The sequence below is a fragment of the Sarcophilus harrisii genome, chromosome 5 (assembly GCF_902635505.1).
Source record: "Sarcophilus harrisii chromosome 5, mSarHar1.11, whole genome shotgun sequence".
Classification (NCBI taxonomy): domain Eukaryota; kingdom Metazoa; phylum Chordata; class Mammalia; order Dasyuromorphia; family Dasyuridae; genus Sarcophilus; species Sarcophilus harrisii.
The window spans coordinates 65411541-65434921 of NC_045430.1; the positions used below are offsets into that span (position 1 = coordinate 65411541).

The following is a 23381-nucleotide window of genomic DNA, read 5'->3' on the forward strand; positions in this document are numbered from 1 at the left end:
TAATTGTTCTCAGCTGTTGCATCTGGCCCGCGGCCAGAGTTTTGAGGACCCCTGATTCTAGATTATCATGCTTTTCTCTTTTTCTGTGATTATGTTAATGTTTTGCAGTTCATCCTTTGTAGAAAAGACCTGTCTAGTTCAGTGAAGGACTACCATTTGGTTCTCCCCACTAGTTTTGGTCTTTGTATTTTAGGGATACCACTGTGGCACTTGAGTGGAATTGGACCAGAATAGGAAATTCATATGCAAACAAAAGACTATCAGTCAAGTAGAAGAGTTAATAACCTTGATTCATTCGTTAGATATTCTCATGTGGATATTTGTTTTCCATCTTTAGTTGTAAGAGTTCTATCTGCTTCTGTTTAGAAATTTATTTTCATTTTTTTTTAAGACAGAAAAAATACTGTAGATTTGATTTAATTTCTTAGTTCCTCTTTTATTGCAGGCTGTTAAAAACTAGTCATCCATGTCTATCTTGTTGTCTTACTCTAGTATTTTACATGAATTTTGCAGGCCTTTCAGAAAAAGGTCTGTGCATAGAATAACTAGTTATTCTTCACAGGAATAATGTAGATTGGGTATGTCATCATAAGATAAGAAACAATTTCTTTTTTCTTTAAATTTCAGGAATTCTGAAAGCATCTATAGGCACCAGATATCTTAAAATAGATGAGTAGTATTTGGTTTATTATAACTAAAGATTGGCAAGTTATTTAATTGAATAAATTATGAAGGCAATAATGAAAATTTTTGAATGAAAGTCTAACAAGATGACTATTTTGAAGGGGACAATATATGTTTGATTATAAAATTTTTCATTTTTCTTTTAAAAAAAAACTTACTATTTTATAGTCATGCCTTTGTCAGAAAGGTAATAAATCAAAGGTTACTTTATATAATAACATCATATAATTGATAGTAAAAAGTAAAAGCTATTTATATTTCTTTGCTAGAACATAATTTGACAACTTTTATAAACTATTGTATTTGTATTATTTTTAATAAAATGTGTTATTTTTGCTAACATGGCTATTTTCCTGTGTTTCAGAGTTTACTGAGGAAAGAGGGCCATAAAGAAATTGAACCCCAGCATTTCTGTCAGGCATTGCACAGGGAGACTGACACACTAATAGTCATCATTAAAAATGAGGACATAGCAACACATGTGCATCAAGTAGGTTAAAAAAATTTTCTTACAGAATACTGATTTCAAATAATTTGAGTTGGTTTCACAATAATCAGGATATTGAACACTTTATTTGGAGAATTCTGCATATTTTATATATTTAGGACTGAAATAGAATGCTGATAGAGACAAATCATTAGGGTATAAAAAGACAATAATCCTGTTAGACTTTGCTTTAGACATTTCATTATCTGTTAGAGAATTGTAACCTTTAACAGAATTATGGACTTACAGATTTGCAGCATTGGAAGGGACCTCAGAGGCTATGCCTATCTGAACAAGAATTCCTTTGCTTTATCCTACTCAATATGTGATCCTCTAGCTATTGCTTAAAGGCTTCCATTGAAAACCACAATCCCCTGAAACAGCCCCTTCCACTTTTGGATAGCTTTGCTATTTGGAAGTTCGTCTTTAAATTAAGGCTAAATTTTTCTTTGTGCATCTTCTAACGTATTGTCCTGGTTCTACCTTCTGGAGATAACCAAAATATGTCTTAATTTCTTCTATGTAATAAACCTTATAAGTATTTGAACAGAGCTCTCAGTTTTACTAAGTTTTAGTTCCTCCAAGACAAAAAAACACCAATTCCCTCAGGCAGTTATATGATGGCATAAATTGGAAGCGATTACGTATCATGCTCACCCTTCTGTAGCCAATTTTCAACTTAATCAGTGTGTACTTCCTAGCACCCAGATCAGCACACAATTTTTCAGGTGTGAGCTGAGGCAAAGTATGATGGGATTCTTATCTCCTTATTCCCTAATGATACGGGTCTATTAGCCCTCTATCTCAGTCTTAAATTTCCTATGTATACAGTTCTCTACATTATTTTTAAATTATAGTACTGGTGATTCATTATAATTTCTGTTTTCCAAAAGCTGGTCTAAAATTAGAGTGATTTTTTTTTTTTATAGATTCATTAAAGTCTTGAACTAATCTTCATAACTGCTAGGTCATTTTACTGAACTAAAAGCAAAATTCCTGTAGTTTCTTATTCCATTTTTCATTAGCTTTCAGTTAGTAGGTCTTGCAAAGGTGATATATATAGCTTGGTAATTCCAATCAAAGTTCTAGTGGCTCTCTTGAAAAAAGTGTCATCTCTCTCTGCCAAATAAAATGCTTGACTTAAATTGACTTTGCAGGTTTTTGTGAAACCAAGTTTTAAGTCTTTACATTTATGTTTATCTTTATTAAATTAAATTTGATAGTCAATTGTTATAGTTTGTCAAGCTCTCTTTGGGATTCTAATTCTGTCATCCAATATTATTTATTTACATTGGTTTTAAATAATACAAATTATTTTAAGAATGCCACCCATGTCTTTTATCACTGATAAAAATGCTTAAAAATATAGGACCATACACACATCCCTAGGACATTCTCCTGGAGACTTTTTTCTATATTGGCATCATATGATTAGTGACTGTTCTTTAGTTAGAGCCATCAAAACTCCTGGGTTATAATCCAGTTTTTATTCAGCTCTAGTCTTTTCATCAGGAATACTTGGAAGACTTCTATATCATTAGATGTCCATTTTATTCCTGGCTATAAGTTTATATCTTTTTGCCTTCTGAAATATTTACCAAGCACACTGCTGTTTTATTTTTTCCAAATATATGTAAATATAGTTTTTCAATGTTCATTTTATGTCTTTGTATTCCATTTTTTTTTCTCTCCCTCCTTTAACTTCTCTCTCTATGACCAGCAAACAATCTGATATAGTTTAAATATGTGCTATCCTCTTAAACATTTCCATATTTGTCATGTTGTGCAAGAAAAATCAGAACAAAAGGAGGGGAAAAACACAAGAAAGAAAAAGCAAACAAACCAAAAAATTTTTAAAAAGTGAAAATACTTTAATGCATATTCAATCTTTGTAGTTTTCTTTCTGGATGCAGGTGGCATTTTCTAACCCAAGTTTATTGGAATTGCCTTGAGTCACTGCATTGTTGAAAAGAGCCAAGTCTATCATAGTTGATCATCACATAATATTGATGTTACTATGTACTATGTATGTATGGTTCGGCTCACTTCACTCAGTTTTAGTTCATTAAGTCTTTCCAGGCTTTTTTGAAATGAGCCTTCTCATCATTTTTTATAAAAAAATAATATTCCAACGTATTCATATAACATAACTTATTCAGCCATTCTCCAATTGATGGGCATCTCTCCAATTCCTTACCACTACAAAAAGGACTGCCACAAACATTTTTGCACATGTGGGGGTCACTTTTCCTCCTTAAAGATCTCTTGGGATACAGGCCTGGTAGAAACACTGCTGGGTCAAAGGGTATATGCACAGTTTTTAGCCCTTTGGGCATAATTCCAAATTACTCTCCAGAGTGGCTAGATCATTTCACAACCACCAACAATGTGTTAGTATCCCAGCTTTCCTTCATCCCCCCAACATTCATCATTATCTTTTTCTGTCATCTTAATCTGAGAGGTGTGAAGTGGTGCCTCAGAGTTGTCTTAATTTGTATTTCTCAATCAATAGTGATTTAGAACATTTTTTCATATAACTATAACTATAAATGGCTTCAATTTCATCATCTGAAAATTGTCTTCATATCCTTTGACCATTTGTCAATTGGGGAATAATTTGTATTCTTATAAGTTTGAAAAAAGGAAGTAATCTCTTTGCTAATATTATTGAAGATTTTTTGCATTAATATTCATTAGAGAAATTGCTTCATAATTTTCTGTATCCATTTTGATCCTTCCTGGATTGATTATTTAACACCATATCTGTGTTATTACGGAAATTTGGTAGGATTTCTTCTTCCTCTATTTTCCAAAATAATTTGTGTGTGTGTGTGTGTGTGTACCAGAATAGGAAAAAGAAATAGAAAAACAAAACAAAATGGAACATTGTCATGTGCCCAGCAGGAACATCAGGGAGGATTCAAAATATATAACAATAAATTTCCAATTCAAGAAAGGATATATATAATAATAGTAGAAGAAATTATATTCACAATTGTCCCTCTTTTCTTTGTTTACTTATAGATTGTTTTTTGTTCTTTGCTGTGTACTTTAAAATTTTTTTTCTTTTTTTCCCCACTTTCATCCCTCAAGCAGGCTATAGTTAGGTAGATATATACACACACACATATACATTCACACCCACCCACAGACCCATACATATATCTATATACACACATACATAGAGCAATATGCACATGTATTTACATATGCTCAAATATATATGTGTGTGTGTGTGTGTGTATAAATATATACACACACACATATGTAAACATTCATCTAAAACAATATTAATATGATTGGCATATAATGCAGATTTCTTTCGACTAAATCTTAAAGTTTGACGTGTGAGATCAATGATTACTAATCATCCTTTTTTTTTCCTGATAAATTCTACTCCTGATCCTTATTATAGTGTTTGTGTATATTTCTTCTTTCCCAACCCTGCTGGCTTTTTGTATTCAACTTCTTAACTTGCCTTATTATTATTTAATCTTCTCCCTCCTCCCTGGTCCCATCCATGGATCCTCCCTTTCTTGTCTTCTTTCCTTACCATTTGCTTCCTCTCTGCCCATTCCTCCCTTATTTCTTTAGAGATTTTGGAATGCTGTATCCTTCATGGTATATATGTAGAGTTGCCTATTTATTCCTGATATGAATAGGTTTTCAGAACTGCAAGCCCTTTTGTCCTCTCTGTCTCTGTGTATATCTTTCTCTGGACCTCATTTATATAACATAATTGCTGTTTTTTACTTTTTCCTAGATAGTTTTGCTTTTTCAAGTAAGATCATACTCAGCTCTGCTCCATTCTTTTTTTTTGATCTACCCAATTGCTACCCAAAAGACTGTGGTCTTTTATTGTGGCTTCAGCATATTTTAATTGTATTTTTTTATCTTGTTTCTTGCAACATTTTCTCTTTGATAGAGGGTTTTGAAATTTGGCAGTAATATTCCTATGTGATTTTCACAAAAGATCTCTTTGAGATAATGATCAGTGGATCTTTTTGTATTTTTACTTTCTCCTCATGTTCCATCACTCCAGGACATTTTTGTTGGATTATTTCTTGTATTATTATGTCAGGTTCTTTTTTCTTTTTTTTTTTGGTCACAGCTTTCAGATAGTCCAATTCTTGCATTTTCTCCTCTTGATCTATACTCTAGATCTGTTGGTTTTTTTTTTAATAAGATATTCAAATCCTATTCTATTTTTTATTCTTTATAGTGTTTTCTTATTTCTTGGTCTCCTATATTTTCACTAGTTTCCCCTTGCTTGATTTTAATTTTCAAAGTTATTTTCATCTTTATGTATTTTTATATATTATATCTCCTTTTTAGTTGGTTAACTTTTTTCATAGTCCTTGTTTTTCTTGGATATTTTTTGTTTTTGTTTTTTTCCTCAATGTCTCATTTGTTTTTAAATTATTTTTTGAGTTCTATAAATCCTCTCTGGGCAGGGAGGGAAAAAAAAAAGCTTTCTTCAGTGTCCTAGGAAAATGAATCCCAGGCTTCCTTATTCCCATAGTAAATTTCTATAATCGAATTTTTTGCCTGTGCATAATTTTTTTTAAAATGAGAAGTATCAATATAAATCGTGAGGTGAGGAATAGTGTCTCTAGCCTCACTTAAGTTCTTCTGACCTGGAATCCCAAACCAAAAGCAATGTGTGCACCACCACTCCCAAGCAAGTGCCCACATCCAGCAGCCTCCTTGCCCTATTGCTTCTGCACTTACTGGGTATACTGGCTTCTTATTACCCAGGGTTATGTATTTGTAACACAGCTGGGCCTGGTGTTCCTAGTCAGCCAAGCTTACCTCAGTTTTCTTAGACTAAGATCCCCGATTCCACACAATCCAGAAGGTGAAAGTTTCTGTGGTTCCTGCTGAGACTCTAGCCAAACTCAGCTAGCCTCAAGGTTCCCCACTTTCTGTTTCTGTGGACTTAGACCAGAGGTGTTTGTACTTCACACTGATTAATCCCTGGCCTGGGGTCTTTCTTCAGATCTTCTTGGGTTATTCCAACAGGACTCCTGTTCTGCTCCCAAGTTGTCTTGATTTTTTTCCAGTCTGTGTTTGCTGTGAGGCACCAATTTGTTCTGTTTGTGAGGGAAATTTGAAGAGCTTGAAATTTACTGACTTATGGCATCATCTTCCCAGAATTCTCCTATAACTTCTTCTAAAATGGGATTATTTATATATTTTTCCTCTTCTGTTAATCTGGGCAATCTATATTTTTGTAAGCATTCATCCATTTTACTTAGATTATGAGATTTATTGGTATATAATTGGGCAAAAGAGCTCCTAATTATTGCTTTAATATCCTCTTCATTAGTGGTAAGTTCATACTTTTCATTTTTGATACTGGTATTTTGCTTTTCTTTGCTTTTTCTAATCAAATTGACCAAAGGTTTATTTATTTTGTTGGTTTTTCATAAAACAAACAATTTTATTTGCCAGTTCAATAGTTTTCCTACTTTCATTTTTGTTAATCACTCCTTTGATTTTCAGAATTTCTACTTTTGTATTTAATTGGGGTTTTAAAATTTGTTCTTTTTTTAGATGCACGCTGTGGTTCATTGATATCTTCTTTCTCTGTTTTAGCCAAGTATAAGCATTTAGATCGAAGAAATTTCCCTTAAGAACAACTTTTGGCTGCATCCCATAAGTTTTGATATGTTATCTCATTATTGTCATTTTCTTGATGAAATTATAGATTGTTTCTGATTTATTATTTGACCCACTCATTCTTTAGGATTGTACTTTGTTTGGAGGGGAGGGGTTTAGGGGGAAGAGCCAACATGGCAAAGCGTAGTTAGGTCTTTGAGCTCTTCCTGGCAGATGAAGCTGCCAAGCAGGTTTTGGAGTGACAGAATCCACAAATGTTTGCAACGTAACAAGTTTACAGCAGAAGATATTTTGGAAGAACTTTAGGAAAAGTCTGGCTCAGTCAGAGGTGAGAGAGAGGCGGCCTTAAACACAGACACAGCACAGGGACCTAGGGTGGAGAGGCTTCCCTACTGGTGAAATCGACTGCGGGGCTCTTAGCCAAAATACAGCAGTATTGGCTACAGGAACTTCTACTTTAAAATATCTGGTTCAGAAGCCAGTGGATCAGCAGACTAGCTGTAAGACCTCTTAATGCAACTATAGAAAGCAAATAGTGAGTCCCTGAACCCCAGCCACTCCCACCCAGCACAGGAAGGAAGCCAGCAGCACTGGACTGTGTGAAGCCACTGTCACCTGTAGAAGCAGCTTGGGATAGTCTCCCTTTTCCTCTAAAAGCAGACTTCAACCTTTTAAAATGAGTAAAAAGTGTTCTACCCATAGAGAGCTCTTATGGAGACAGAGAAGAACAGACCTCCATCCTGAGGACACTAACGGATAAAACATCTTCACATGAAGCCTCAAAAGGTGATATGAGTTGGTCTTTAACTCAAAAGGCTCTCTTGGAAGAATTCAAAAAAAGATCCTAAAAAAAGAAGAAAAATTGGGAAAGAAAATGAGAACTTTTCAGGAGAGTTGGAAAAAGAAACACAGATACTATCTGGAAAAAACTTTATTAAAAAATAGATTTGGTGAAATTGAAAAAAATACAACTTCTTGAAAAACAGAATTGGCAAAATGGGAAAAGAGAACAACTCCCTAAAAATTAAAATTGGTGAAATGGGGGTGGGGGTGGGGGAATCAAGTGAACAAAAAACTCATTTAAAAATTCAATTGTCCAAATGCAAAAGGAGGTAAAAAAGCTAATTGAAGAAAAAATTCACTAAAAACTAGAATTGAACAAATAAAAGTGAGTGACTCAATGAGACATATTAAGAATCAGTCAAACAAAAGCACCAAAAAATGAAAAAAATAAAAGTATATAAATTACTTTATTGGAAAAACTGACCTGGAAATTAGATCCAGGAGAGACTAAGAATTATTGGACCACAATGAAGAAAAGAGCATAGATGACATCTTTCAAGAATCATCAAGGAAAACTGCTTTGATGTCCTAGAACCAGAGGATAAAATAGCCATTGAAAGAATCCACTGATCACCTCCTGAGATTCCAAAATGAAAATTCAAAGAAATATTATAGCTAAGTTCTAGAATTAACAAATCAGGGAGAAAATACTGCAAGCAGCCAAAAAGAAACAATTCAAATAATGAGGAGCTACGGTCAGGATTACCCAGAACCTAGCAGCTTCTACTTTAAAGGATCTGAAGGTTCTGAAATATGATATTCTAAAGGGCAAAGAAACTTAGACTGCAACCAACAATCAACCAACTATCCAGCAAAATTAAGCATTATCTTTCAGGGGAAAAGATGGACATTCAATGAAAAAGGGGAATTCGTTTATTTTTGATGAAAAGACCAGAACTGAACAGAAAATTTTAATGTTCAAATACAGAATTCAAGAGAAACATAAAAAGGAAATTTTTTTTTAAAAAAACCACTTTTTTTTCAACTTAAAAATTAGTTTATATTTCTATATGGATAGATGATAAGTTGATGTGTATTAGGGCATAAAAATCTCAAGAGTTGATAACTCTTGAGAACTGTGTCTTTGTTAGGGGTATGTTTAGAGGATAAAGCTATAATTTGACTTTATTGTGGTGATATAAAAAAGAAACTAGAGATGGAAAACAGATTATACTGGGGAAAAAAAGGGAATATAATGGGGTAAATTATATTACATGAAGAATCAAAAAAGACCTATTATAATTGAGGGAAAGAAGGGAGGAGAAATGAGCATAGTCTGAACCAAATTTGACTCAGAGAATATATTATTTAGTTTGAATTGGCTTTTTGCCTATTTTTCTAAGGCTCTTTATTAAATGCAATTTTTATTTCATCATCATCTGAAAAAGATGCATTTACTATTTCTGCCTTTCTGCATTTGATTATGAGATTTTTATGTATAACTAATACATAGTCAGTGTTTGTATAGATGCCATCTAACACTGAAAAACAGATACATTCCTTTCTATTCTTGTTCACGTTTTTCTTAAGGTGTATCTTGCTTAACTTTTCTAAAACTCTGTTCATCTCCTTTTTTTCTTGTTTATTTTGTGGTTAGATTTATCTAGTTCTAAGAGAAATTCCCCTGCTGATATTGTTTTGCTGTTTATTTCTTCTTATAACTCACTTTAACTTCTCTTTTAAGAATTTGAATGCTGATTTAATACTGATATTACTTCAATATGTATGGTACCATTTAGCAAAATGTCGTTTCCTTATTCTCTTTTAATTACATCTATTTTTGCTTTTCCTTGATCTGAGACCAGGATTGCTACCCCTGCTTTTCTTTACTTTAACTGAAGCATAATAGATTCTGCTACAGCCTTTTACCTTTGGTCTGTATGTATCATTCTGCATCAGATATGTTTCTTTTAAACAACATATTGTAGGAGTCTGATTTACAATCCACTCTATTTACTATCAGCTTCCATTTTTTGTGAGAGTTCATCCCATTCACATTCACAGTTAAGATTACTAATGATTTCCTGCCATTCTCTTTTTTTCCCCTCTATACTTTTCTCTCCATTCACTCTGTCCTTCCTCACCAGTGTTTTGCTTCTGACCCTCACTTCCTTCAATTTGTCCTCCTTTCTGTTAGCCCCCCCCCCCTTTTCCCCTTCTACTTACCTACAGAGTGAGATGTATTTATATACCCAAACTAAGTATGCATGTTATTTCCTGTTTGAGTTAAATCCAGTGAAATTATAGTTTAAATAATGCATATCCCCTTCCTTATTTTCCCTCCAATGTAATAGATCTTTTGTGCCTTGTGCCCTTTCCTCTTCTCCCAGTACAATCCCAGTTTCTTTTTTTATATCATCACAATAGTCAACTTATACCCACACTCTTTGTCTATATATATTCCTTCTAACTTTCCTGAGAAAAATGCAGTTCTCAAGAGTTAAAAGTATCATCTTCCCTTGTAGAGATTGTAAATATTTTAACATTCCTAATATTAAAACATTCCTTTGTTTTTTTTCTTTCCTGTTTACTTTTGCTTCTTTTAAGTTTTGTACTTGAAACTTAAATTTTCTGTATACCTCTGTTCTTTTCATCAGAAATGATTGAAAATCCCCTATTTTATGAATATCTATCTTTTCCCCTGAAAGATGCTTAATTTTGATGGGTAATTGATTTCTGGTTGTAATATGAGCTTGTTTGCTTCTAGAATATCATATTCCAAGCCCTTTGATCCTTTATTGTAGGAGCTGCCTAGGTGTCCTTAGTAAATACTAATTGTGGCTCCTCAACATTTTTTTTTTTTTCTTTCTGATTGTTGTAGTATTTTCTCCTTAATCTGATAATTCTGGAATTTATCTACAGTATTCCTTGGAGTTTTCATTTTAAGGTTTCTCTCAGGAGGTCATCAGTGGATTCTTTCAATGACTATTTTACCCTCTGGTGTTAGGGTATTAGAGCAGGTTTTTCTGTTTTTCTTTTTTTTTTTTTTCCCTCTGTTTTCTCTCTCTCTCTCTCTCTCTCTCTCTCTCTCTCTCTCTCTCTCTCTCTCTCTTTGTTGTTGTTGTTGTTTGTTGTTGATTTCTTGAAGAAGAATAATGTCCAGACACTTTTTTCTATCATAGCTTTCACATAGTCCAGTAATTCTTAGGTTGTCTGTCTTGGGTCTGTTTTCCTGGTTTATTCTTTTTCCTCTGAATCATTGTACATTTTTTTCCATTTTTTTAAGATTTTGTTTGACTGATTTTTTGTCACATTAAGTCATTTATTTCCATTTGTCCAATTCCAATTTTTCTTGAATATTTTCTTCATTTAACTTTTTTACCTACTTTTTCATTTGACCATTTGAAAGTTGTTTTGTTCTGTATGGGTTTTTTTTCCCTCTTGCCAATTTTGTTTTTTTAATGAGTTGTTTTCTCAATCAATTTCTGTGCTCCCTTCTTTAAGCTGTTGGCTTTCCCCCCAGAACTCATAATTTTATTATTTAACTTTTTTTTTCTCCTCATTTTTTTTCCTCTCTTTTAAGATCCTTTTTGAATTCTTGGAACTTGAGACCAATTCATATTCCCTTTAAGGCTTCACATGTAGCCATTTTGACATTGCTGTTCTCTTTGGAGTCTGTGTTCCTATCTTCACTGTCAGCACGTAGCTTTCTATGATTAAGGCTCTTTTTTACTCAGCTTTAAGAATTGAGCTCTATTCCTTGGGCCACAGGGCAGACTGTCCCAGAGTTGGTGGTTTTATTTGCAGGAGGACTGCACACGCTCCCACTCTGCTGGGTTGGCCTGGCCTAGCCCCTATTGTTATGCAGGGGGTTAGGAGTTCACAATTTACCTTTTCTGACTGTGATGGAGATCTCACTGCTGATCCACTGGCCCTTTGAAGCAGGGCAAAGAAGCCAATGTTGCTGTATTTGGGCTAAAAGCCTCCTATTTCCCATGCCAGACTGTGTTTCCCCCTACCTAATTCAGACAGATCTTTCCTTAAGTCATTTTAAGATATCTTAAGTTCCTAGGTATTTTATTTTTTTCTTTTCTGACTGCTTGCATTGTTTTTCCTTTGACTTAGAAGCTCTGGTTTTTAGCAATAGTGTAGCTGGGCAGCTTAATTTTGAGTGAGTTTTCAAGAGTCAACCAATGGATTCTTTCCATTTTTATTTAAAACCTCTGGTTCTGAACGATCTGGACAGTTTAATTTTAAGATTTCTTGAAATTTCTTGAGACTTTTAAAAAAAATTATTCTTGAGTTATCGCGGAACTATTTTTCAAATCTTTCTTCTTTCTTTCCCCCAATTTTTTTTCCCCAGTACTTTGATTTGGTTTTTAAATTTGGTTTTAAAATTTTTTCGTCTTTTCCGGGATTTTTAGTGGTATTTGTGTCTGTGCACTTTTTTTTTTCTTTTGATCAAATCATTTTCTTTCTGGAATTGAGCCTCTAATCTACTTCTTGAGTTTGGGCTTTCAGATCCAGTCTCTCGACTCTTGTAGAAAGAATATATGAGTTGAAATCATGTCATTTTGGTTCATTTCACTGCTATCCTGGGGATAGAGTGCTGTTATTTGAGGTTTTCAAGAATAGATAGATTAGCCTGGGGATCTGCAAGCTTTTTGGTGCTGTCAAGAGTTTTATGATTGAGAATAAAATCTAATCACTGCCTTCTTGATCTGGGTTCTGCAGATTCTTGACCTGAATCTGGACCTTGCAATTGCCCATAATTAGATTTCCAATAGACTACTATTGGATTCCACTCTTGGCATGCTGCAGAGTTCTTCAGATAAGGAATAACAGAAGTAGAAGCTTCTCCTTGTTTTGGATTTCTCTTCAGGCTTCATACTGGAACTGAAATTCCACCCCACTGCTGGGGTCAGAATTTTTCTTAGTTGCTGCTCATTGTTGATCTTGCTTGTTGTCTTTAGCTTAGTGTCCTCAACTGGCCTCACCCTGGACTGTCACCCTGAGTGCAGATTTCCTCAGTCCACCATTTTTGTGAGAGAATTTCTTGGTGACTTATTCCTTTATTCTGTACAGGATTAGATCCCTCTGTGTGGATTTGGGATGCCTCCTTGCCTTGGTAAATAATAAAACCTTAGTCCTCTTTTAATTCCTGAGATGTTCCATAGACTGTTACTGGGTAGGTGCCTGTGTTCATAGACTAGCAAGATATGAATGAGTACACTTATTTTTTTAAACCTCACCGATTCAAGTCATCAAACTTGATGCACTTGTTATGTACACACTTTATTTCTTCTATTTTTGCTTAATTTTTTTAGTTTGGTGGGTTTGACGTACCTTGAAGATAGCTTAATACATATTTCTTTATTAAGCATATGGAATATATTAAAAAGTGATTATGTATTCTTGTTTTTATTTTTTGGCCTTTTATCCATCATAAAAACTTAAAGTACTTCAAGATGTCAAATGATGATGAGAAAGGACAGTGTTCTTGATATGGAAATATATTCCAACAGAGAGAATGTATTTTCAAAACATGTTGGCAAGGCCTTAGAGAATTTTTTTTCCTTTGGTCATATATACCTAATTTATCTAATTCATATTTTAATATATTTAACATTTACTGGTCATACAGCCATCTGGGCGAGGGGGTGGGGGGGAAGAAGGGGAAAAATTGGAACAAGAGGTTTGGCAATTGTCAATGCTGTAAAGTTACCCATACTTATAACCTGTAAATAAAAGGCTATCAAATTTTTAAAAAATGGGTATTTGCTGTCTCATATTCCATATTTCAGAGATGTGTCTTGCTTAACACAAACCGGGTACATTCTATAAGTGGTCTCCCATAAGCTTACTATCACATGAAATCTATAGGTATCACTGGCACCAATGTGTCAGATTATGATAAATAGAAGTGAGCAGCTAGAGGGGAGAACCAGTTATTTTTCATACCTTTTATTGGCATGATTTTATCTTCCTGGTTTTTGAAATTCAGAAAACTGCTTTTGATGGCTTACATTTTAGTTTGTAGTCTTTAATTTTTTTCACAAAGCACCCCCACATTTTGGCACACTTCTGTAAAAATAGCCAACTTTTAAATCAAGAGGATTCTCATTTCATTGGTTTATGATTACATTTTTTAGAAATGTGAAATTGTTCTTGTCATCCAGGTTCTTTTTATTTTAGACTCATATATAAAAGCCCTACAAAATGACAGGGAAAAAAAGACCAAGTGGAAAATGTGTTTTGTTAAATAGAATCCCATGGATCTGCCTTTACTAGATAATCATTTTGTTTTGGACAGATTCCTTCTTTGCTGAGACTGAAACAGTTCCCCAGTGTCATGTTTGCTGGAGTTGACAGCCCAGGTGATGTCCTAGATGGTACCTATCAGGAGCTGTTTCGTACAGGAGGCTTCGTGGTGTCCGATGAAAAAGTATTAGAAGCTATAACATTAGGTTTGTCCTCACTCCCCCTTTTCTTTTAGAACTCAGGCAGATAGTTTATTTGAAAGTTGTCACTCAGGTGGGGTGCAGATTAGTACAATTCAAAGGAATCAATTTTCATGATCATCTCATTTTATTCATATATTGGAATCTTATTATGGTTTGCTAAAATTCCATTAAAATCCAGAAAATTTGTTTGAATCCTCACACACTTAGTATTTTTTCCTTGTGGTATAGAATGCCTATGGAAGAACATGTTAACTAGGATACTTCTCTGTTATGAACATATCTTGCCCTGGCTACTCAGTCCTAGTCCCTTGTTTCTACCCAAGATAGGAGATTTTAGAAGCGAAATACAAGTATATAGTGTGTATTTGTAAATACCATGAGAATACTTCATTTGAAGGTGTATTATCTGAGATCCAAACATTTAGTTTCTTGTATGCTTTACAACACCCCAGCATTTCAGATGCTATAATGAATAAAATATTTCTGTTACTAGACTGTTCGGCCTGCCCCATGATTCGTAGTGTCAGGGAACTGATATTGAGTTTGAGGCCAAAAGGCTAATATGTGTATTTCAAATGTAGCATATATGAGTAGAATTGACAGCTACTGCCCTAAGTCCAAAGGTGGCATTAGTAATGTTCAGTTATACCTAGAAATATGCTTCTTGTAAGCCAGAATAACTAGATTTGTGGTCCAGTGGTTTGTTGTTGTTGTTGAAATCAATATTCTTTTTACAGTTCAGCTAAAGGAAATTGTCAAAATATTGGAAAAACTAAATACAAATGGAAGATGGAAATGGTTGCTTCATTATAGAGAAAGTAAAAAGCTAAAAGAAGATGTAAGGTAAGGCTTTTTGAGTTTTTATTAAAAATTTATTCTAAAATTTTCAGTTCATCAAGAGAAAGCACTTTTATTTAGGAGTCACCAGATTTATATGGCTTCTTTTACCTTTTCTTTGAATATCCTAATTGGAGGTGTCAAAGTATATGAATGTTAGCACCACTTCAGCAATAGGTATATAATGCTGGAAAGTGTCTGCTTGTGAAGAACAAACCTTACACTTAAAGGTCATTAAAATCAGAATATATTTCATTAAGGGAAATGGTTTGATTGCATGTGGACCTGCTTAACGGGTAGGAATATATTCCTTTAATACAGAAATAATTGAAACGTATCACTGGTTGAGAGATACGTTTTTTCCCATTCTTCAGGTAATCCTTTCAAGTACTATATTCAAGTCATAAAGAAGCAGACACTTCCAGCATTATTTGCTGTTGTTAAGGTGGTAGTATCACCATCACCATCTCTACCTGCCCCTTCTCCCCCCCAATAAAAAAAATTATTTTTATATATATATATATTTATATATAATCACCCAGAAACAAATTATGATTTGGAGAGCTTTGGCCAGACATAAATGAATAAACAAATGCATTTGGTACCAGGGATACAATGGAAAAGTTAGACATCCCGGTTCTCGGGGAACTCAAAATTCTAATAAGGAACACATGGGAAATTGAGCTCCATAGTCCTTAGGATTTCATTGTTTTAAATGTCATATCCTTTAACAAAATTTTTAGATTTCTGGTATTGAACCATTTGGAGTACCCAAGGACATTAGTAACAAGAGCTTTCCTTCTGGTTCTTCAGTAACTGTTAACTTTGACACATGTATGAATAGTTTAAGTCTGCATCAACACAATGAACACTTTTCAGGCTGATGGCTAAGGACACTAGACTGGAAACATTGTTGTTAAGGCTTTTGAGGAGTCCTGGGATGGTACAGTAGATAGAACACCAGGATTCAGGAGGACCCGAGTTGAAATCTGGCCTTAAGACACTTGCCAGCTGTTTGATCCTGGGCAAATCACTTTAACCCTGTTTGCCTTAGTTTCCTCATCTATAAAATGAGCTGGCAAAGGAAATGGCAAAGCACACCTGTATCTTTGTCAAAGAAACCCTTAAATGAGGTCACAGTCAGATATGATCGAAACGACTTTTCAAAAACAAATACTAGCTGATCTTTCTTCCTCATAAGAGTCATTTTGAGGAAATCATTTTGTAACCCTTAAAGCAAAGAGCAGTTATATGATTTGGGAATTTAAACGTCTGAGACAGTGTGGTAATGTTAGAATATAAATATACACAGAAAGAAAAGTACTTAGGAATGAATGTATAGTTTGTAGATTACATTTTCCAGCTAAATTGAATAATTAACATTTCTGTTTTCTTTTTTCAGAGTAGATTCAGTTGCTCATAGTAAGAATTCAATATTGAAATCATACCAGAGTGCAAATATCATTGAAGTGCTTCATTATCACCAGTGTGATTCCAAATCATCAACAAAATCAGAATATTTGAAATGTCTACTGAACTTACAAGTTCTACGTATCAATGCCAGATTTGCTGTATACCTAACGGGTAACAATTAAAATCTTGTTTAAAATCTGCCTTTCACCTTCCTATTATAGTCACTAGAACGTTAGAATATTTAGCAACATATAGATGTTGGCCAGTGTTTTTATGAGATGCTTACAATTACTATTTGGTAATATTCAGTAATTTCCAGGGACATACAAAAAAATTAGTCTATATGCATGTATTCTTTAGTAGCCATATTGAAATTTGGTAGTTTGTTTCACTACATGTGATTAACTTTCTGCTGTATTACAAAGTTTGCCATTTTATTTTTAAAGCAATTCAGTGTGGTATGAATTCATGATTGGGAATGATTCGTGAGTATGAATCAGAAATTCTGAAAAGTTGGTAGAAACTCAGAAGATATGTCTAGGCTCACATAACTAGCAAAAGAATCCATTCTACACTATACCCGACAAATGATAATCCATCTTTTGTCATTATATCAAGCGTGAATCTGGCTTTTTGCAATTTATGTCCCATTACTCTCTTAATCTATGCCCAGTGTCCAAAAACTTATTCATCTTTTCCAGTTCACCAGCTTTTTTCATAATTGAAGCTCTGTTGCTTATCTTCTGTAGAAGAGAATAAAACCAAATTATTAATAAAAATGTTATTGAGGCACTTTCTTCCAAGGTGACACCACTGGTCCCAACTCCATTTGCCCTTTTTCTTTTTCTGTCCTTTCTGTCCAAGGAAAATTTTCCCCAGTACTTGAGGAAGAAATTTCTTCCTTTTGTCTTTCAATATTATACCATATGCATCGTATCCTTTTAATCTTTTACTTCCCAATAGCTTCAATAGCTTTTTAAAAAGATTTTCTTAGAACAAAAGCATGCTTGTAAAATTCTATTCAAGCTTTACTCTGCTCCATCATAAACTTGTAACCTCATCTACCTGTTCTTCAATTATACGTTAGAAATCAGTTCCTTACACTGTCTTAAGACCAGGTGCTTTGTTTTTGACAGAGTTCCAGTATATGGCCTGATAACTGAAGTTGTCCTGTGCCTTTATGTCAGATTTGTGATGTTTCCCAAATTTGTCATCTATATTATATAAGACAGTAATTCTTTCAGCTTTCCTTCATCTTTCCTCAGGGTTTCTCTTCTCCGCTAATTTTTTTTCACATTACAGTATATTAATATACAGTGCTTCATGAACCCTTTTTCCTATTGTTTTGTTTGAATAAGATGTCCTTGAAGAACCCTTGCCTTGTCATTCCAAGCCTCAGCCTTCAATTATTTTGTTACCCACAATGTGCATGCTTGTATTTGGAGCCATTTTATAGCTGCTTTCTTTCCTGGAAAGTATCCTGAGAATTAGTGTTGTTTATCCATAATTCAGCTTCTTAAACCATGATTTGTGACACCTTTATGATGTCTCGTAACAATGTGAGGGTCACACAATTACAAGTGTCTGATTTGTATACCTATTTTATAGACCTGTATTCCTGTGGATTATATAAAAAGTAGAAAGTTTAAGAAACCTTGACCTGTAAGATGCTTCCAGTCACTACCTAGGGAAAAGAGTTGGTAAGGGCAACTGAACTTGCATTAATGATCTTTTTGGCAACCAAGTAATTAATGATTTTTAATTTTTTTAAAAAATAGATAAACTCAATACCTGCAGAGAGATGTTTGAAAATAATGGAATCCTTGTTACTGATATAAATAACTTTGCTGGAATTGTACAAAAAGCAGCTCCATTTAAGGCAACCTATTGGTAAGTGTAATTTTTTCATGGCCTTTTCCATCTACCTTGTGTGGTTAAAAACATACAATAAATTTTAAAAATCAATGCTAAACACACGCATATGCACATCCAAACATGTTAAAAAACATAGGAAAATTCTAGAAATCTAGTTAAAAGGGCCAATGTAATCTTGTGCAACTTGCTAATAATAATTGTACTCTAAATTTAATTCCTTCATCTTCAGGAGAAAAACGTTTCCACTGGCTAATAAGGATTGTGAAAACAAGCAAGCCTATTTCAGTTCTTGAGTAACAGATCTTAGATACCCCCTCTAAATGCAGACTCCAACTCTTCTGAGCCTTAAATGTAGAAAATATAGACTGCTTCCTCCAACCACTTTGGTGGTGACGCGACTGGCTAAATCTTGAACAATGGACAGTTCCAGAATGTGGATTTGCTATATCACTAAAACCTGTATTTGAAATCTTTTAATTTTGGTAGGAGTTGCTTATGTTCTGCTAGCACAGACTTTTGATAACTTATACCACAATTGAGGCATCAGGGTAAATTTTTGTAGAAATTCTAAACCATATAGATGTAAATTTACAAACCCCCATTAAAAAGTTCATAAGGAATTGGAGGAATCAAAACGGTTGCTATCACCATGAATAGGAATTTCACAAGCATGCATTACCACCTAACCTTTGTTGGTTTTTATCTCAGTAATAGACAATTGTTTTCAATGACTTAGATTTCTAGAATAATTTCTGATTTTGTTACAGAAGCACACAAATTTGCCTAGCTCTGGGACACTTTGTTAAATCATTGTGAATTTTATTTTTGTCTAGGTGATGCAAGTACCAGCTCTGATGCTGATCCAGGACTAACTACAATGATGAAAAAAATTCCCTGTCTTCCTGATCTGCCCTCCCCAACCCCAGACACCTTCAGGAAGAAATGAATCCACTTTTCACAATTACACTATAAATTTTTCCATTATAATGCAGACATCCTTAGAGGATCATTTTCCTTTCAATATAGTCTGCTGAAATGTGATTTATTTCAGAATGGCACAGTAGACTTAATTGTTAAGCTTTGGATTATAGGGTTTTAAATTATTTTTAAACAGGATGCGTTTTAACAAAGTTAGTAGCATACATTATTTAAAAAAAAAAGAATAGGAAAATGTTACTGAAAGGCTTCAAGTTGGAAAACTGTAATGTAAAAGTCCATTTAACAAGTGTATTTTTTATGGTTGTTTATGTAAATAAGGCATAAGTAGTACATGTTATGGTCTGAAATTCTTTTTATACACATTTCCCATCTTCTAGAAAATTAATCTAAATGTATTAGTCTACTGCTACACTACGTGAAGTTAAAATTTCTTTTTCTCCCAAATGGTACCTATTTGCAATTGTTCGGTTTTTGTAAATAGCTCTCACTACAGCTTCCATATTCTGAGGAATAATTAATCATATGTATAGGTATTTCAAAAATTTCTATAGTAGTCTTTGAACACTTCAAAGCTAAACAGAACTTTGTATAAGATGTGGTATCTATTTGGAGGATAGGTTTTATACCTAATTTTTAAAAAATAAAAACAAATAAAATATTTTTCCCTGAATGATTTTATAATACATTTAAAAACAAAAACTCCCTACTAGGTCATTGTTATTTTGCTGTTATTCACTTCTTAAAAGTTATATTCTCCATAAAAAATTAAATGCAAAAAACCACTTAACTAGAAACTAGCTTTTCAAGGGATCCAGATTTGAAGTCCTGTTCCTTGGGCCCAATGTTTAGTTTTTTTTTTTTTTTTAAGATGTCTATAGGGAGGGGCAGCTAGATGGGCTAGATGGCACAGTGGATAGATCATCAGCCCCGAAGTCAGGAGGACCTGAGTTCAAATCTGTTCTCAGAAACTTAACACTTCCTAGATGTGTGACCCTGGGCAAGTCACAAGAGGATCTATAATTAGGGTATTAGTTGGGGTCTTAATAGCCAATTAAAAATCCCAATTATATCCTGGCTGGTTACTTCCACACTTTGTGTTTTTTATTTCAAGTATTTCCTGTGATCCCTGGAGCCTAAGAGGTAACTTGCCCACATTTATACAGTTAATCCAGGGACAAGGAATATATTAAATCAACAAACACATTGCCTCAGTAATGAGGCAAATCTTATCAATACTATTTAAAACCTGAGTGCCACTGTCCCTAAAAAAAAAAAACTGGTGGTTTTTTGCAGTACAGATTTATTTCCATGGGTAATATTTGTGTTCCACAATTGTATTTACATGAATTTATCAGATAATTTTTAATTTAAGGTGGCTGTTTTTTCTTCCATACATGACTTATAAAAAAAGTGGGCCTAAAGCCACTTTAGGCCACTGTATTACATCTTTTAGGCTTATAGACAGTGAAGAGCAGGCTAATCCCTTGATAGAAAATTCAAAGTTGGTAATAATCTAACTCCTTCCTTTTGAGAGTAGGTGGAAGAATACTGGAAAAGGGAAGATAAGATATCAGCTTCTCTATCATATTCTTCCCATCATCATCTGTAATCAGCACTCCTTTAACTACAACAATGCCTAAATAAAATAAATGAGCCTTCTTTATATTTAACAAAAGTTGCCAAGATTAAAATCAAGAGTTTGGGGCCAAATTTCTCATAGCAGAGGATCCCACTTGACAATCTTTTCCCCCTTTGAGCATTCCCACTCCTTGCCAAATCCCCCTTTTAGGAGGCTCCTTTCTAAGGTGGCAGTTAACTAAAAAGCATGTAATTTAGTGCACTCATTGGAAAAGGGTTATAGGTGCAGGTCAAAGCCTTTTCCCTTCACTATTAATTCTAATAGGCCTTCTGGAAGCAAACAAAAAACGTTTTTCTATTAACTTCCACATACCAAAACATTCTTTTCCATTTCTCTTGAAATGGTTGCTGACTGAGGTTAATTTTGACAGATGATGTCCATTTAGAAACTTTATGGTCAATTCTTGCTTAACTGAATAAAAGCAGAATCCTTCAGAGTTGGTACAACATAATACTATTACCTAATGGTTAATGCAGTTAATCCTGGGTCATTTCTGAGTAGGTGGGAGCATGCCTGTGCTTGAAAATGCTATTTCCAAAACGTCTAATATGGGGAAAAAGCAGGTAAGGCCAATGTATTATAAGGAGAAGCAAATAGACTAATAAACAGGTACTGTTTTCCAGAGTTTGGCTTTACTTTCCAGTACAGAAATCATTTAGAGCCATTTATGAAACATCATGGATTTGGAGGAGGCTCTGTGTAATTAAACACTACACTGGTTTGGTCCATCCAAAAAGCCAAGGGGGATAGGTTACTTTCACATCTTGCCTGCTATTAATTAAAATCCATTTTATTAGGTCAAAACACCAAAACAGCTTTTAGGCACACAGGCCTCTTCTAAATTACATGAACAGTTTCAAAAGCTAAAGCTCAGTTAGAAATCTACGCCCATAACTGATGACTATGACATTTGGGCACTGTTAAAATACTTGACGTGAAGTTGTGGGACTTGGAGGGACGCTGCCCAATAATGGAGTGTTCAATTTAGAGTTTTCTTAATGTTTAAGAGAACAGATAGCACATGAACTTAAAAGAATCAACAGGAGTCCAATAAGCATACAATTGAAAAAGCTATACTATTAAAAGATACAAATACTGTATCAAGTTCTATTTGTCTGCCTCAATGAGTGTATGTTTAAACTGTGCTTTCTCTTAAAAACACACACACACACACACACACACACACACACACACCCCTCTCACACTTGAAATTGAACATAATGTTAGCAATCTGTAACTTCTAGATGGTCATCCCAGGAGAAAGACAGTAATACATGATATTAAACTGGGGAGGAGAGGAAGGGTAGGAGAATAGAAGGGAACATTTAGGGGCAATAGTACTCTTCAATTTCAAAGAAGTGATTACAAAAGCAGGCCATACAATATTGATTTCATATAATGTTCATTAGGTTCTTGATATAATTCTGTATTAGTTGAAATTTAAATTTCTCCTAATTGGATATTAGCATATTACTGCTATTAGTCTTCCCCATAAATGTCATTTTTCTTTCGTTTCATTTCTTCAAAGTCAAACTCAGACCCTGTCATCCTCTTGTAGATGTCTTTAATATCATCACAAGTTGTCTCAAAGTGAGTTGTAGCATCATAAGTGCGGGAAATGAAGATCTGGAGAAATAAAGTTGAAAGTTAAAGACATATAAATGGTTTTGCAATGCCTCCTTGGAAAGCCCAAATTTCCATGGTCTCTAAATACTAACCTGACTTTCTGTTCCCAAGTCAGTTGGAACATACAGATCACTGATGCTAACAAATCTGAAAAGAGAATGGATTAAAATTTAAGTTGCATGAGTGCAAAGACCATATTTATCTTTATATCTACCCCAGGACATAGCACATAAAAGGCACTTGAATGTTGCTAAATGAATGGTTTGGTGCTCCCAAAATTACTTGGCAACAGAAACATTCCCTACATTTGAAGAGAACACACGGTGACACGGCTTTCAGTCAAGGCCAAAGCACAAAGAGGCACGTAAATTTGCTGTTCTGTAAGATGTCTATTTAGCGGCTATTTGCCCTCATCTGGAACTAAGATGGGAGGCAGAATGAATTACTAGGACCTGCTTTTTAACTAGGAGGAATGACTTACAAATGAGACACTTACTTCTGTTCGATTGGCTCCAAAAGCTCTAATGCTGGTCTGATTTCTTTCTCAGGTTCTTTGGTTTCCACAGTAGTACTAACAATGGCAATATACTTTCCTTGTGCAGCCACATTGTGTGCAGAAGAAATCATGCAAACGTAGATATCTATAACAGACCATTAAAGTTCATTTTCTGCATCAAAAATGTTGGGTGATTATACATTTTAAAATCATATAATTTCTTCTTTACATTTTAAAGTTCCTTGTTAGGATTATATGTACTGCTGAACCAGTATTTTAAATAGCCAAGCACTGTATCAATGAAAGGAACTGCGAGTCAAAAGACTGAAATTCTACATCTATCAATATTTCCACCCAATTGTACAATCTTGGGCAAAAATCACTTCTTTTTGATGAGTATTTTTCAGTAATTAAAAACAAAGGCTTGAGTAAATTTCTAAGGAAAAAAAAATTATATACTAGTATCCCCCTCCCCCCCTACTTAGGATCAAATCAATAACTTTCTTTTTAAGAAGT

At 34.1% G+C, this 23381-nt stretch overlaps 2 protein-coding genes across 3 annotated transcripts in view; one reads left to right on the forward strand and one right to left on the reverse strand.

The window, feature by feature from the left end:
* Window positions 1–19434, forward strand: part of TASOR2 (transcription activation suppressor family member 2) — a 102567-nt gene extending 83133 nt beyond the window's left edge. The window contains exons 19-24 of one of the 2 annotated variants that reach the window (XM_031939972.1): window positions 1049–1174; window positions 13890–14043; window positions 14778–14883; window positions 16280–16461; window positions 18069–18180; window positions 18999–19434. In XM_031939972.1, coding sequence (XP_031795832.1) covers window positions 1049–1174; window positions 13890–14043; window positions 14778–14883; window positions 16280–16461; window positions 18069–18180; window positions 18999–19002 — 684 coding nt within the window. In that variant the 3' untranslated portion in view covers window positions 19003–19434. Of the gene's footprint in view, window positions 1–1048; window positions 1175–13889; window positions 14044–14777; window positions 14884–16279; window positions 16462–18068; window positions 18185–18998 lie in introns of those variants that run through there. The other variant, XM_012550842.3, reaches the window with a different exon arrangement.
* A 1064-nt stretch (window positions 19435–20498) lies between these two features.
* GDI2 (GDP dissociation inhibitor 2) overlaps window positions 20499–23381 on the reverse strand; it is a 34013-nt gene continuing 31130 nt past the window's right edge. The window contains exons 9-11 of the mRNA XM_012550838.2: window positions 22866–23010; window positions 22462–22516; window positions 20499–22369 (exon numbers count right to left, since the gene is read on the reverse strand). Of these exons, the coding sequence (XP_012406292.1) occupies window positions 22223–22369; window positions 22462–22516; window positions 22866–23010 (347 nt within the window). The 3' untranslated portion in view covers window positions 20499–22222. The remainder of the gene's footprint in view (window positions 22370–22461; window positions 22517–22865; window positions 23011–23381) is intronic.